The sequence below is a fragment of the Mauremys reevesii genome, linkage group 18 (genome assembly GCF_016161935.1).
Source record: "Mauremys reevesii isolate NIE-2019 linkage group 18, ASM1616193v1, whole genome shotgun sequence".
NCBI classification, from domain to species: domain Eukaryota; kingdom Metazoa; phylum Chordata; order Testudines; family Geoemydidae; genus Mauremys; species Mauremys reevesii.
In genome coordinates, this window is record NC_052640.1 from 6,193,322 (window position 1) to 6,210,218 (window position 16,897).

The 16,897-nt window shown below is 38.4% G+C and overlaps 1 protein-coding gene across 9 annotated transcripts in view; it reads right to left on the minus strand.

Moving 5' to 3' along the window:
• KNTC1 (kinetochore associated 1) overlaps window positions 1–16,897 on the minus strand; it is a 75,880-nt gene that overhangs the window by 47,515 nt on the left and 11,468 nt on the right. For 8 of the 9 annotated variants that reach the window (XM_039504467.1, XM_039504466.1, XM_039504468.1 and 5 more), the window contains 20 exons: window positions 16,435–16,512; window positions 15,737–15,771; window positions 15,390–15,500; window positions 14,397–14,490; window positions 13,727–13,779; window positions 13,328–13,440; window positions 12,423–12,477; window positions 11,840–11,938; window positions 9,005–9,048; window positions 8,840–8,905; window positions 8,682–8,757; window positions 7,416–7,541; window positions 7,219–7,308; window positions 5,846–5,911; window positions 5,245–5,306; window positions 4,074–4,185; window positions 2,835–2,978; window positions 2,542–2,598; window positions 2,342–2,443; window positions 582–695 (listed from right to left, as the gene is read on the minus strand). In XM_039504467.1, coding sequence (XP_039360401.1) covers window positions 582–695; window positions 2,342–2,443; window positions 2,542–2,598; window positions 2,835–2,978; window positions 4,074–4,185; window positions 5,245–5,306; window positions 5,846–5,911; window positions 7,219–7,308; window positions 7,416–7,541; window positions 8,682–8,757; window positions 8,840–8,905; window positions 9,005–9,048; window positions 11,840–11,938; window positions 12,423–12,477; window positions 13,328–13,440; window positions 13,727–13,779; window positions 14,397–14,490; window positions 15,390–15,500; window positions 15,737–15,771; window positions 16,435–16,512 — 1,697 coding nt within the window. Of the gene's footprint in view, window positions 1–581; window positions 699–2,341; window positions 2,444–2,541; window positions 2,599–2,834; window positions 2,979–4,073; window positions 4,186–5,244; window positions 5,307–5,845; window positions 5,912–7,218; window positions 7,309–7,415; window positions 7,542–8,681; window positions 8,758–8,839; window positions 8,906–9,004; window positions 9,049–11,839; window positions 11,939–12,422; window positions 12,478–13,327; window positions 13,441–13,726; window positions 13,780–14,396; window positions 14,491–15,389; window positions 15,501–15,736; window positions 15,772–16,434; window positions 16,513–16,897 lie in introns of all 9 variants that reach the window. The other variant, XM_039504475.1, reaches the window with a different exon arrangement.

A 16,897-nucleotide genomic window follows, 5' to 3' on the forward strand; every position in this document is an offset into this window, starting at 1 on the left:
CTCCCCCAGCTGGCCAATGGGTGCCTGAGATGCCCAGCGTGAAGCACTACCTATTGTCATTTGGGGAGTGTGTCTCTCCCTTGCTCCTGGGACTGTCTCCTTTTCACTGCAGGCCCCATCAAGTTCGCTCACCCGTTGATGCAAGAGGGTGGCAAATGCTGCAGTGAAAAGTGGGCTGTGTCCACACTGTGGTGTGAGGTTACATGCAGCAGTGAAAAGTTCAGGGGGGTGGGGGGTAGGAGGCTGCGGCACTCTAGACTGCTAAAAATAGCACTGTAGATGTGGGAGGCAGTATTTGGGTTTGTAGAAACGTTTGGCATATTTGTACTCTACTCACCTAAGCAGTGCCTCACCATCTACACTGGTATTGATACCCATGCTAGCTGAGTGTACTCTATATGCCATTAAGTGAACATGAAACCAAAAAGTTGGTATCAGAGCAGGGATTATTACCACGTAGTTCTTGGCTTGAAATCCTATGGTCAATAATCCACAGAACTATTCTGTTTCAATGATTTTTATGAAGTGTCAACAATACAGACAGTACTCGGATATTATTTTTAATATGCCTACAATATTACCTTTTCAAAATTACAGAGCGCTAGTTTGCAGCTGTACTTTCTGTAGAGATCTACCAATTCTTGTAAATCATTCACTAACTTCTTTAACCGATGTACCTCTTCACAATCACCACACTTCTGAAACATAGAGAAATTTCCTGAGGAGCTTATCGATAATTGTCTGAAGTTTGCATACTTTGCAGAACTGCTATTGTTTTCATAAAACACAATAAAAAAAGTCAGCCCATAGTCTGAAAATGGGACATATCAGGAGTGGGAAGAGACAGCTCATCTGCTTTTTATTGAGCATTTAACGTGTAGGACTCAGAGGGTTTAAAGACCATAGCTCTGACAATTACTTTGCTCTACTGATAGAGTTTCAGTATTTTCAGCTTTTGCAATGAGCAGTTGGTTTGCTTTGTTTTGCACATCATTTCTTGTCACCTCTGTTCCACCCTATCTACAGGTGCTACTGTAGCTATAGAATACATTTTACTATAACCTACATAAATTTACTTTTATTTGCATGGACTAATCCAAGACTTAGAAAAAGCTACTTGTGCCTACACTCCCGTGGCCTGGGGAGGAGGGGAAGTCCTATTTCTGTGGAATTTAAGCTTTCATTAAAAACAAACAAAACAAAATCTACTAAGTTGCTGGTGTTACTTCTGTGGAGATACTCTTTCAAATGTGAGCTGAAAGCCAGCCAATTCAGTGTCGTTTTCCTGCCCCTACAAATAGGCATGTTCATTGCCTTTGGCAAACAGCAACAAGTTAAACAAGACTGATTAGTTTAATCATTTCTATTCAGTAGTGATTGTCAAGAATCATGTCAATTTCATGCTGCTGCTAAGCAATGCTGACTAATAGACACCAGAATTATTCATGTAGCAGTAGGATAAAAAAAATTGAGGCTGGTGAGAGGTAGAGTGGCAAACACCATTTTGCCCCTCTTCACTGCAACCAGAATGCTCTAAGAAACAAAAGGAGTTCTCTCTTAGTGTTGTATTGCTGTCCATCATTAATATCTGTGTGCCCGAGTTGGACCCTGAACCTAACTGGTGGGCACTCCCCATATGGTAGCCTTTTAGTGTCTTGCTAATAGGTTTATGTCCTCCTGATAATGTGTCTTTTTTTAAAGCCATAAATCATTCTGTAATATTGTTATATTGCAGGTGCTATACAAAATTGTACTATGGTATATGTACTACCTTCATATATATAGGGATTTATGGCAAGAGTTGAGAGTCAACTTAACTGACTACAGGAATCTGCTAAGTGTTATGATTTGTCACAACACAATAAAAGTGACTGAAACTGCAAAAACATATGTTGCATTGCTGAAGAGACAGCAGTGAACAGACTGTCTGATAGAGCTACCATAATTGATTTCGTTTGTATAATCTCTGAAACGAGTTCAGCATTTCACAAAAGATTTGTTGTAAACATTGTTGAGAAGAACAGTCAGGAACTTTCTGACATGCTATAAGTAATTCCCCCCCCCCTTTTTGGGCTAGGGAGAGACATGTCACATTCCAATTTCAGAACTGCAAATACTTTAAGGCTAGCAAAAAGGACATCTATTAAAAGACAAGACAAAGGAAGATAGGAACTTAATTCCTCATTTCAGGGGAATGAGTCTTCCCTCACCAAAATAATATGTATTTTATTGCTATTGCTGGGTCTTAGCAATCAGATTATAAAAAAACCATGTTAAGATCTGTGTCCCAGTAATGTAACTATTTAACAACATAGTGTTATCAATTAATTATACTCCTTACCAAGGGAATCCAACGCCAGGAAGATGCAAGTCCCAGTTCACCTGGATTTTTACTTGTAAAAAACACTTCTGCCATTTGAAGTCCATTTTCTGGCCAATTTGCCTAGCCAAAATATTAGAAATTAGTGAGACTATCAGTACAAGTGTAGAAATACACCATGTGTAGAAATACAAGGTTTTTGCAGCATAACTGTACTTTACCTTATCAGTTAATTCAAGATTTCGAGCTCCTTGTTCTAGCCATTTTGCTAATATTTTCTGAAATACAAAAAATGATTAAAATGTTGTGTGCTAAATCAAAACATTTACAATAATATGAAGTAAAATTATTAATTTTTTAAACAAATTGCAGAAAGTCACAATACTAAAGAAATGGCTTTTGAGTATAAAAAATACCATTTCTGCAAAAGGCTTGCATATAACAGTGTACCTTAATCTGAAAAGGTATTTTCTATAAATGTCATCTGCATGGATGTTTCTTTTAATAGTTTTACCTGTCCTTGTGGCACAACCCTCCTTACGAAAGGAATCACAACATTTTTAAACCACAGACACAGTTCTTTTACAGGAATGGTGGCACAGATTGTGTGAAGCAGGTCCTCCAGCATTTTCACATCAAAGCTGCTTTCAAAATCTGCCTAAGATATAAAAGCAAAAAAGTATGTTTTTTTTTATTATATAGTGTATATGATATTATGTAATATCAGATAAAGATACTTCTCTTTCTAACTTGTCTTTATATTAGTGAAGAGTTTGGCCATTCACAGATATGAAATCAAGAAAAAAAAATCTCGTTAAAGAGAGTGTAGTAAAGTTAAACGAAACTTGAGTGAAGTGAATTTATCACAACATATAGAACACAATCTTGCTGCCACAAACTTCAGTGGAAGCAGAAATGGGCTTGCAATGCCATCGTTTTAGGGAAAAAAAAGCTAGAGATCCATAACTCTCTCCAGCAAGACAGTGGGAAATTCAATAGCTTGTGGCCACCATTTTGGAATGGTTGGGTCATTACACCAATTGAATCTATTTCCCTATGTTAAGTTCTCCTCACACCTTCTATGGGCCATCTTAATTATCACTTCAAAAAGTTTTTTTTCCTCCTGCTAACGATAGCTCATCTCAATTGATTACACTCTGCCTGTTGGTATGCATACTTCCACCTTTTCATGTTCTCTGTATGTATAAATATCTCCTGTCTGTGTGTTCCATTCTATGCATCCGAAGAAGTGAGCTTTAGCTCACGAAAGCTCATGCTGAAATAAATTTGTTAGTCTCTAAGGTGCCACAAGTACTCCTGTTTTTTTTGCGGATACAGACTAACACGGCTGCTACTCTGAAACCTGTCATTTTGGATTTGTTACATCTCAATTCACATAGCTGCTTTTAAAGCATTTTCAAGGCAGCAGTCAAACAAGTCTTAAGCAAGCCTTAAAAATTCTGTTAGTGAGCAAGATCCATGGCTCCTGAGAAGGTAAACACAAGATGGCAAGCCTGACAGAGTCCCAAAAATGTCATCTTTCATGGCTTTGGCATCCCCCCAAAAGAACTTATCTGTAATGTTACAACAGAAATTAATTTGTCTAACCAGTAACAAGTTCAGAATGCAAAGGAAATAGGATAATGTAATCAGCCTCAAAGATGGGAACCTCTTAGACTTTTTACTTGTTAAGGAGGTGTTTAATACTGGTCTTTCTAGAACAGAGACTTAAACAACACCTGAGACTTCATACCTGATGCCTAAGCCAGAGGTACTGCGCACAAGGAAGATTGCCTTCTTGTAGCTGAAAAAGGATGTTCTTGAAAATATCTTCATTATTCAAGAATTCAGTCCAAGCAATTCCACTAGGAGTGTGATGTGGAAAAGTGATTAGGCTTTCATGTACAGTATTTAAAATATATATTACACATACATACACACATTCCAACAAGCTTTTATAGAATAGAGATAGTGGTAAAGTGAATATAGATTTTGAAAAATCATATCCCTCTTATGGCACACATCCACAAATACCAATTTTCTGCTAAATAATGCTTAAAATAAAGCAGCTGCAACAGAAAAATCTAGGTTACATATTTTCACCACATAGGGTAGGCTTGGCTTGACTTCTCCTCTGGTTCAAATGGCCAGGGTTTACTTTACGTGCTCCCTTCTGGCCTCCTCAGTTTTTGTTTTGCAAGGAGGCACAATGCAGCTACTTGATGGTATATCATGAGCCCAATGAAGGAATGAATACTAATGTCCAAAAAAAAAAGGCGCTGTGGTGTATTTCCCCCTTTGTGTGTGGCAGAACTACCACCAACCTAATGATTGCGTACAGGCATAGAGGGAAAATTAGACCCCCATGTAAGGAAGATACACATTTCTCTCTGCTTAATTTGCTTGTAATAAATAAATAAATTAAATAAAACAAGCAGCCAGCCTGCTCTGCTGTTTGTCATCTTATGCAGATAGGAAATTAAAAAATAAGACCATAGAAGGAAAAGGAAAGCCTGACGTACTAGATTGAGCCTTTGGCTAACACCATGAGCAGCTCTGGGGAAAAACAGACTCAGGAGTAAAGGAACTATGACTGATGGTCAGAATTCCTTTCCTTTCTTTCTCCCACCATGCTCCTGGGGCAGAAGTAGCTTCCTGCAGCCCACTGGAGCCAGGTTACTTCCCTCTCCTCTGTGCTAGCTCAGCTGTCATGTTAGGTACAGAAGTGGAGCTCTGCCTCTTTCCCCACTACCTGCTCTGGGGGTGGGGGGAGAGTAAAAGTAGGAGTGAAGGAGGAGACACCAAGTGGAAAGCCCAACATTTAAAAAAAAATTTATATATATATATATATATATATATATATATATATATATATATATATATATATATATATATATATATATATATATATTTTTAATGGAAACCTGAATTTGTCTGGTCCAAAGGCTCCATAGAAAGTAGTTAGTCTTGCTTGAGCTCTCAGTACCTGTACAGAGATAAAGGAGTTATTTTAGTTGAAGGCAAAACTCTAGATATTCAGAGTGTGATGTTAAAATGGTTAAGAAAAAACAATATAAAAATGATAAGTACAGGTGGTTTCCAAAATCTCTAACCAATTAGTCAAGCAGGACAATTTACTTAGTACATATTATTCCAAAAATTCAAGACTATAAATGGCTTATACTCCACCTCCTGTACACTGTAAGAATAGCATCTTAGCTACAACAGGGCTGAACACAAAAACATTTTATAGTTGTTTAAAAGCTCCTTAACAACATTAAAAATTCAAGCGACAAACATCACATTGATCTCTCTGGTTTCTAGAGTACTCAAGAAGCATTCATTTCTATAGCAAGAGGAAACATTCATGCTAGAAGGAATATCAATATCAGGATCTCGTTGAGTGTTTTTAGATTAAATTTTTAAGATGTATAAACATTAATCCAATTTTAAAAATGGCCTAACTGTTTAAAAGAAGTGAACCATTTTTTTAAAAATAAAGGCAATTTTCATTTGTTCTCTTACTTCTGTTATGGACACTTGAACCCCGTCAGATAAGGAAGCAATCATTTTGTCATCCCTCTTCAAGATCTGAAATGAATGTATTAACACACAATAGTTGGCAATACCGTTGATGCATAATGTATCAGATACTGCACAGCGCTATAGAATTTTAATGTAAACACTAACAAAAAACTAGTATCTTCATAAATCAAGGACTTGATCCTGCAAGTTCTCAATCTTTCCATGGGATCTTTGCATGTATGTAGAGCCCTGCAAATCTGCAGGTATCCGCTTTATATCCGTGGACCATTTCTGTGGATAGCAGCATGGATGTGAATACAAATTTTGTATCCGCAAAGGGAGGGGGCTCGGAGCTGCAACCCGGCCATGGTAAGAGCTGGGTGGGCAGCTGTGGGGAGCTGCAGCGGACCCTCCACCTGCCCTGGGAAGGGGGCCCAAGCAGCTCCTGGGCTGCTCCACAGGTCTCCCCCCTCCCAGGCCAGCATGGAGGCCAGCTGGGGAGCCGCAGTGGACCCTCCACCTGCCTGTGGTGTGTGTGTGTGTTGGGGGACTGGTGGAGCGGGCTGAGAGCAGCCCCCGGCCGTATCCCTGGCCTCCAGGCTCTCCGCCCAGCCGAGGACAGGTGGAAGGTCCGTGACTCCACGCAGACTCCCCACAGCTGCCCATACGGCCCTCCACGACTGGGCTCCGGTGGGAGGGAGGATGCCTCAGACCCTCAGCCCAGCCCCCAGTGTAGAACCCTGAAAATTTGCAGATATCAGTGGATATCTGCAGATAATTTTTGTGAATCGGATGCAGGGTTCTACATGTATACAGTGTTTGCAGGATCAGGGCCATAATACATCTACCTAGTTCTTTTAAATAAGGCAGGAAAGTCTGGAATGCGAAAAGAATGAAAAATTCAAATGTTTAGTTTTCAGTCCCTGCAAAGGGCTTGGTAGGCCTGCTACCCAGGACTAAATCCTGGTGTCCACTGTGCAAACAAAACCCTGTCCTGCTCTTTGCATAGGGGAAAAGGATCCCTTCATAACACTCAAGAGCACAAGGAAAGTCATCTAGAAATCTAGCCCACACACCACATCTACAAGCAGAAATGATTTTCATGTTAGGCGATGTGACTGGCATGCTTGCTGTTGACAGTAAGCATTAACTGGAAATACTGCTCTATGCTAGGATCAAGCCTAACAACAAAGTGTACAACAGCATCTCTCCTTTTGCTTAGGCCTTAGTTTGTGTAATTTTTTGGCCAGTCCTCCAAAACAGTATCATTCTTTGTTGAGCTGCAACATCCCTTGGAGAGTGATGGTCATTCAAGTCAAGTGGGAAAACGGAGCAGAAATCTACTGGTATGAGCAATTTCATATAAAACTTACTCTGATTTTAGCATAGTTTAACATTTCCTGAGTTGTTTCATACGTTGGCCATGGAGCATTTATACAGTAATCCACGACAAAATGGTTATCCTGTTTGATTAAAAAAAAAACCACAGTTTAAAATTCTTAACTCCCAGCTCCCTTTCAGTTTGGTTGAATGTGTACAATAAGAGTCATGCAACATATAAAGCATTTACCTGTGTTTTATGCAGATTTTCTTTAGCTTCATCCACAAGGTCTGACCAAACTGTTTGGCCATAACTCCCAATGGAAGATGAAGCCAATTTCTCTAAAATAGCACTTGCTTTTACTTTGTAAACAAGCTGTTTTAAAAAACAAAGGCAGAGACTTTTAAAACTAGCATCCTACTTCTTTAAAGAGATAATCTCTCTCTGTAGTTGAAAGATCACCACATGGTCAGATCGCAATATTATTCTTGAGGAAACTAGGTCCAAATAAGGTGCATGTCCTCATTTAAGAGGTACTTAACTATCATGGTACTTTTTGGCTTACTAAACGACATGTTTACGTGGGAGTGCAGGGTGGGTGATGGAAAAAGTCTAAAGGACTCTATATGATGTTTTATAAAGTTATGTTAAGTTTTATAAACTCCTATTTATCTTCAGGACTCTGGAAAGATTATTTATTTTTAAAAAGCCTATGGCTATTTTAACTCTTCATTAAAGAACTATAAAGTTAACTAATCAAAACATGCTGCTAATCCCATCTATCTTGATCACCCATTAACTCACTCTCTTTCTAAGTAAAATTATTTGTTGATAAATTCTAATCTTGTCTTGATCAATTTCAGAAAATATGATCAAATTTTCTAGTGCACATAAACAATTAGCATTTAGTGTCTAAGGCAAGTGCTACAGTCCTGCTTCTGCTACCATTCGAGTCAAATGGCAAAACTCCCATGAATCGCCATAGAAAAAGCTAGTGCAGCATTGTCCCTAACATGATTTTTTGCCAATTGAGAAGGGTCTGTCTATAAAAGAAATAGTTCAAGTTCAGAATAAGGCCAAGAGAGCTTCCACTGGGAGGAGCTGATGTCTCTAATAGGAATTGAGGGAGCTCAGGACCCTGCAGGATTAGATCCAATACCCCAAGGAAGTTCTAATAATAGTGCAGTGAGGCAAGCCAACCAGACTTCTTATTGTTAAACATACATTAAGTGCTGCTCTTCAAGCAGTGCTACACTGCTTGATACTTATATGGGTAACCTCCATCAGAAGGCATACAGTACTTATGCAGAATGGTTCAGAGGTATATTAGTTACGTCAGATGAAAATTTACTTCTTTCACACACAACTGCTTATCTTAAATCAGTTTATTTTAAAAGCTAATTCACAATTTGAATGTTTTATATCCTATTAAGAAATTAACAGACAGAAACTCGGTTCATAAATTCAATCTCACAAATTAATCTCTTAATTTATTGCCAAGTATGAGTCATTTACCTCAACATCCAGTCCAAACTGAATCGCAAAATTCTCAGCTTCAGTAAACTTGTGCTTGTGAAGTAAGCGACTTAATCTAGGGAGCAAAATTAAATACAGCGTGATAAGGTATCAAAGTTACTTAAAGAGAAAGCAAAATTTCAAAGCAGAAAATATACCTGTTTTCTGGCAAGGCTTCTGTTAAACTTCTCAATACTAAAACAGACACCGGGCCTTCAGGGGACCTGAAAGTGATTATGGAATTATGACAGTGTATGGATATAAAATAATTGGACACATCTCCATATAACAGTAATCTAATTAAACGTAAATATATGACTTACTCTTGGTGATTTTCATTAATTCCTTCTAAAAAGTATATTGTATCCTGCAGTAGACAATTAGAAACTAAAGTTACAAAAAAATTAATCTCAAGCAGTTCAAAGCAACTAGCAATAATGAAAAGGTTATTAATTTGGAATGTAGATATTTCTTTTCTCTTATCCAATATCTCATCTATTGCTGTCTCACTAATATTTTGTCCAGGATGGCTGCCACCATCTAAAACTTAAGATGGCCCAAACTGAACTCTGTCTTTCTACCCAAAATCCCCCGTTATCCCATCTCAATTACTGTTGACACTTCCATTCTGACACTCAAGCCCTCAACAGTAGTGTCATTTTCTGACCTCTCCCTCGCCTTCTTCCCCCCCATCCAGGCCATATCACCCTGACAGATATGGCAATTTCCTGCAGTATCCTTGGGAGGCATTATTGAATTAAGTTTAAATATTTTTGAGGTCCAATGTATTAAATTAATGGTTTGTGTGTTACTTTAGGCCAGGATTGTATGTAACCTCTTTGGGGGAAATGGAATGCAAGGCCTGGATGATCAAAAGGAATATACTGAACAATATGCCTAACAAGTGTGTAGTTTCCTTTATTATTTTTAAATGTTTTCTCTGTAATGTTTTCACCTTAAAAATAAATGTACTTGCTTACAAAAGAGCTATGTGGTCAGTTGTGACTGCTGGTAATTATAGCTATTCATAGCCTCTGGAAAGAAAGTGAAGCACAGATGCTGGCCTGTTTAGGCAGTCTGGCTCGCTGGGAATATCTGTGTAGGCAGGAACTGTGCAGCCTGGAAAATACCCGGTCAGGAGGGAGAGTCACACGGGTGTCTACCCAAGAGCCAGGAGTCTAAAGTGGAGGCCCTAAGGGACCATGAAGGGGCATACAGGTGGAGTGGGCCCTGAACTTTGACAGTCACTTCTTCCTTCATGTCTTTAAAAGTCAACCTTTCCTCTTCATCTAGAAAGCCAACATTTCTGTCCTGACCCCCTACTGTCTTGACTATCATCATCATCATCATCTCCTCCTCCCCCTCCTACTCTTCTTTGGTCTTTGATATTGTAGTAAGATGAGGCCCTGAAACAAACTCGTTTCAGAGGCCCAGTCTGAGGCCTGAAGCCTGAACCAAAGTACTTCCAGGCATTGCTAAGCAAAAGTTGGGCTGTGAGCCAGAGGCAGGCCTCACCTCACAGAAGTTGGCGAGAAGAGGGTTGTTAGAAGCAGGTGCCTTCACATATAAGTGCTAATAAGAGGAACTTGTGCCAAGATGGCACCTGGACAGCCCGTTACAAGGACACTCCATAGACATAACAAGGAACAGGCAGGTGCATCTTAAAGACAGGACAGCATGATGGATAGATCTGTTTGTCTGAAACAACATGATCAAAGGGGAAACAGCAACCTAATGAGCCAAGGGGCTGTACCTCAATACGTCAGTAGCAGGGGCGGCTCTAGCAATTTCGCCGCCCCAAGCACGGCGGCACGCCGCGGGGGGCGCTCTGGCGGTCGCTGGTCCTGCGGCTCCGGTGGACCTCCTGCAGACACGCCTGCGGATGCTCCACCGAAGCCGCGGGACCAGCGGACCCTCTGCAGGCACGCCTGCGGGAGGTCCACCGGAGCCGCCTGCCACCCTCCTGGCGACCGCCAGAGCGCCCCCCGGGGCATGCCGCCCCAAGCATGCGCTTGGCGTGCTGGGGCCTGGAGCCGGCCCTGGTCAGTGGGGATGAGTAAGATGTCCTGTAACTGTATAAAAGTAGGTCCCGGAGTGCGCATCTTTGTCCAGCCTAGGGGGCAGTGGAGTGTCCCGCCACTGACTGAGCTGTGTCCATTGCCAGGGGGTACATATTTGTAGTATGTCCTGTAGAGTCTATAGGAAACTATTACTGTGCTTCATTTGACAAATAAACCTGGCTCGAGTTCCTTCGTATCTTACTAGAGTCTGTGGTCTTTGGGGGTTCTCTCTGGGTTTGCTGTGTTAGCTATCTGCGCAGAGCCGGGACAGCACAAAGAGGGAACACACATACAGCCGACTTATCATCGAACAAGAGCAGAGCACCACACCGGTAGCTACTGACAACAGATATTAGCCTCTATTGTCTCCAAGTGCCATTGCCAAAAAAAAAAAAAAAAAATCTTTCTTGCCAAGTGCTTCAAACATATTACACTCCTGAGTCATTTCACCAGCTCTGCACTGTGCTGCACAGCCAATCTAGAATTTATTTAGCACCTTGAAAATGAGGGCAGTAATGCACAGCTACCTACACCTCTGTCTTGGTATCCATTCACATTTCCCAAAACCCGCTCCACTCTACCAATGACACAAGCCTTGATAACACTTTGGCTCTCTCTCAGCTCCTTCTTCCAAACTGCCCATTGTGTTTGGAATATCCCTCCAAAACTCCATTTGTCAAGATGTCACCTCATCAATTAAATCTAGCATAAAAACCTATCTCAGCAGCATCACCTAAAAAAACAAAAAATTGTTTATGCTAAGAAAACAAAACCACACAAACCATAAATCTAACAGCAAGATTTATTGGCAGCTGTCAATAATAAAAAAAATTAAACTAACAAGACATGGGCTCAGCACCACCCTGATAACTGTTTGTATAATTTATCTCTTTCCTCTGGATTATTTTTAGGGGTTTGTTTTGGTTTTTTTAAATTTAGATTTTAAGATCATCAGGGGAAGGAATTGTTCTTATATGCATGTACAGTTACCACCACTTTTTGGGCTCTAATCTAAAAGAAACAACAAACATAGCAACTACTTTAGAAGTTATACATATTAAAACACTTAATAAACTTTTTAAAAAAATATAAACATACTGTGCTGATTCCACTTTGAACCAGTGAAGAAACAACAGATACTTCCAAAGAATAGAGCAGGTGCATTGCAGGCAGTGAAAAAACCATGAGGTTTCTCATCTATAAAATAAGGGAAAAAAACAAAAAGGTAAATGGAGAACTCATAAAATTTGGTGCTGCCTGATAAAATAAATTAATCCCCACAGTTATTTGCAGGATTCTTTCTGGAATGTTTCTACAGAATAAAGTAGAAAATTTATTGAGCACTTTTTGGAGCCCCCCCAGAGGACAAACGCCAAAAATTTAGAAATTTGAACACTGTTTTAGATGTCATCAATATTTATTATATTTTTAAAAACAAGCACGTCTAATTTAACGCCAACATTCTGTTTCAGTTATCTTAACGCCAATGCCTGTTCACATTGGGCAACTATTAGAAAGCAAAGTAACTGTTGCTTTTTATACCAGTTTGGGGTTTCTTTAGTGCAAACACTGAGAAAAAGGCAACTATTGACTACATGCACAATCCGCCGTCTCATATCTTCATGCTTTTCAACTGCTGTGTAATCAAAATAAAACAGAATATAGATAAAGAGATTTGTACCTGTTTGTTAACAGGTACTGTCAAGGTTATTAGTTTAAGGCTGGAAATCCCTTGTCTATAAAGAAAGAAAAAACAAACAACCAAAACACTGAATCAATCTTATGTTAAATTATGAAGTTTATAAAAAGAAAGATACTGAAACAATTTGTAAAATGTAGGTATTCTATGAAAACTGAGATATTGTACTACTACAATATATGGCCTTAGAGTAGCACAGTATGTTACCATACATAGGATAGGAGTTCAGTTTCCAAGCTTGAAACCATGCATGTGGTGGCAAACTGGGAAGAAAAGTATGGTCTAATGGTAAGAGCTAGAATTCTTGTGTTCTAATCTCTGCTCTGTTACCAATTTCTTTTGTAGTTGTAGGCAATTCACCTAAACTCTGTGCCTCGATTTCTCGACCTGCAAAATGAGATACCACTTATTTTCCTACTTTAGAATTTATATAGCATTTATCTTCAGTTATTATGGATGTTATCTCACAGTCTTGAGAGCAATACTCCAGTGCTCAAGCCAGCAGATGAGTTTTGCCAAAATGATGCTTGCAACTCTAGGGGGAGTGTTCTAAACTGCTTTAACAGTAATAAGGAGAGTCACTCTGCAGGAGGCCTCATTTTTACCCTCTCTGGAAGGAAGTCGAGGATACTTGGGCTGCAGGTCAAGTATTGTGCTTTACTGAGCTAGAAAAATGTCAGTGGAATGCTGCGAGAAGCAAAAATGAGATCTGTCATACCATGCAGTTCAATCCTTAGATGCCCCGATGGTTAAATCTCAGCTTTAGTTCCTGTCCTTGCCAACTGGGGATTACCTCAAGACCCACAGGAAGTCAAATGAGAGTTGGACAGTTCCTGCTGTAACAGACCCTTCATATTCTAAAGACGGTACTATAATTCTTCATTTACCTTATGACTGAAGAAGAATCTGATTCTGTAGTTAGAAGAAATTCTTCAATATGAACTAAAGGCCAATCCCAAGTCAAGGTAAGAGAATAAACATCCCACATGCTCAAAACGTTCTAGAAGAAAACAGAAAGTCAGGTATCCTCTTTCTTGACATAATCAAGACATGTTTTATTGGATTGGCAGATCCAAAAAGGAGGATACCAATATATTTACAATACAGTAAATAAGTGTACCAGGTCTTGAAGTGTTTCTGTCAAAAGAATAAAGCACATTGCAAGATCAACTCCTCTATAAGGAAAGGCATCTTTCTGCCTTATAAAAGCTTTTTTAAATCATTAGGTAAAAAAAAAAAAATCATTGTAAAAGCAATTTCAGACAGATCAGTGAAATTATACTTACTTCATTATCCAAGACAAACAACAAGTTGTCTACGACCTGAAGTTGCACTGCATCTAGGAAAGAAAACAGCAAAATTTATGTGAAGTTACATATTTGTCTGGGAATAATGTATTTGAATTGCAAATATTTTGTAGAAATACCCATTTACAAATCAGTTTATTTAGAGTTTTTAAAATGGATCTTACACAGTCAGGCAGTCATCCTAGTGGCACACTTAGGCCGCAGTCCTGAAAATGCTTAAGTTTTTATCTGCTGACCTGCTTTGTTGGATTCAAACCAGAGTGCTCAGCAGCTTTTAGGAGTAAGCCCAGGAGGAAGAACAACAACATTATTTAAACAATGCTCCCTCAGCTAAAGACAAATATTTGAAAGCAGATTAATGGAAAAAGTTTATTCAACCCTGTCAAAAATGGAAGTCCAGCTATAAGTCATACATCCTTGTAATACTTCACTGAAGACAAATCTGTTTCAAAAAGTTAACAACTTTGAAGCATAGATTTAGGCTTGCAGTATATACTCAACAAAATAAAGTCTCCTTTTTCAATACTACATGCATTAATAAAACAGTAAACTAACAATTACAAAAATTAGCTCAAGATTAAATAGATAAATAGATGTCTATTTATATAAATAGACTTCTTAATTTACAGGCAAATTTCTTAAGTTTTACCTTTAATCATACTTGAATCAGCAAAACTTTGAACAGACGCCAGGTTTTTACTAGGATCCACCTCCCATTTGGAGAGCACACAGTCACCTTTACCCTGTTAAAAAAAACACACACACCAAAAAAACCCCAAAATTTGGTTGTATATTAGAAATTTTGGTAGTTGTCAAGTTTGTCTCATTCACTGTAGTTTAATAGAAAAAGGCTTCTAGGAAGTTGCAAGTCATACTGGAGTATCCTACGCAGCCTCTTAATAGTTAAGATAAACACATTTCAAAAAATCAAAGTAGTTTTTTTCCCTTTCCTATTTTCAGGAACTGACTATATCACAATATTTAAATCAATCATTCTTGCCCACTAAAATAGATTTTTTTTTGGCTCTTCCAAAAGCATAGAAGATTTACAAACAGACAATTTGCATCCAAAAGGACCTGGTGCCTGATCCAAAGCCCGTCAATGGAAAGACCTGCAATGAAGTTAATGGGTTTTGGATCAAGACCATGGGTTGTATCTATCTATCGGACCACATTGAGCCTTAGTCCATAATTTTCATCCCCTTAAAAATCAATGGGACTATGCATGTGCTTAAGCACTTTGGCCAACTGGGACTTTATACTGTACTTTGGCAAAAGTCTGTTGAATGTGGGCCTGATAAAATGGCTCTCATTGATTTAGGCTGACATTAGATTGGGCCCTCTGAGAGCAAGGATTAGATTAGAAATTCAAGAGCACATGCAGATGAACTAAAATCCCACAATTTAGTATAGTCACTAGTAAAGCTCCACACATTTACCATCAACTGTCATAGCACTGTGCCTAGTTTTGAAATGACAAATTGTCCCTTTAAAACTAAAATCTTGACATTGTCTTTTAATCGAGCAAAAGATTACTGATATTGCAGACTATTACATTTATAGACATCTTAATGCATCAGATAATTGTAATCATTTGTCTCCATAATTTTTTTTTCACTAAAATATCAGTATGTAAATTTACCCCAATTATCAGCAGGATGTTGTTCATCAAGTCACCAGTCACAAAATTCAGACAACCAAGGGTGTGATAATCCTTTGTAGAAATATAAGCAGTCTTGATCATTCCTTGTAACTGGAAAAATGAAAACACAGAGTTATTTATGGAATAATAAATAAGTTTGTTAAAACTTAAATGCTAACTTTAGGATGTAAAGAAAACTTCAGTTTACCCATTTATCAGTTAGCTTTACAGCAATTAAAAAATTTTCAGACAAAAAGTGTTTAATAAGCTATACAAATCAAAGTTTTGTAAACTGGAAATTTGTAACAGATACACCAGGTGGCACACTAGTAGATACTGCTATTTACCTTCTTTGCTGTAATCATGTCCATCTTGTCAATTGCTACATAAAAATAATAAAAAAAGATGTTAAAAACAAAATATGGTTTCATAATTTCATAGAGTTTCATACTGGATAGCTGTAACACCAACCTGACAGCTCTGTACACCACTAACACTATAATCAAAGTTCACATGTTTCCATTGGTCATACTGTGGCGTTATAGAAAATTAACTTTTTGTAAACCCGGGGTGGTCCTGTGCTGTTGGTGACCTCATTAAAGTAATTTCTAATATTCTTCAATATAACTAACACAGTAATACTATGACTTGGAATTCTATTCCTGTAACAAGCAATACTCTCAATAAGAAACAGAATTAGTGAAGGGAATGTAAACTATAAGTAATTTGTGGGGTGGGGGAGGAATGGATAGTATACAAAACTAAGTGTTTGTGTGTTTGAGACTAAACTAAAATCTTGTATCATTCACAATTAGTTCACACTGTCTTAAAAACAAAAGCACTACGAATGATTAAGACCATTTCCTGGAAGTTGCTGAACATTCTCAGCTCCCTCTGAAGCCAATGGGAGTTGAGGTCACTCAGCACTTCACAGGACTGGACTCTTAGCCACTACAGAAAGCAGCACACAAAAGTATTTTAGTTGTTATAGGTTAATACACAGCAATCCAGAATTTTATTTTAAATGTGAGTTGTATCGTCATACCTTCCTGGATTTTTGCAAGTGGGAGGCACATAATGCAAAAGAATCCATTGCTTGTGAGAATGAATATATGATAGATTCCTATAGAAATAAACACAAATACAACAAACTTAAGTTTCTAAAAGTGTAAAAATTATTTAGATCAAACTTTTCACCAGATTAGAATTTTAAAATAGGCCAAACTAGTTCTTACATTTTCTTTGTTTAAGTAACATTACCAAGCACAGAAAGATTAAAAAAAAACACACCAATACGTGGGACCAAAATTAAGAACATACATAACACAGCCTGAGATTACCCCATGCGACTCTAACAGAAGCTGAATAACATCATTCATAGAATGTCGCTAAGTACATATACACCATTAAAGGCCAAATCATGAGGTTCTGAAGTCAATAGGCATTCATATATGTAAAAATAAAGTAAAGTTCTCAGAACTGGTTATAAGTCAACCAAAAAGATGCTA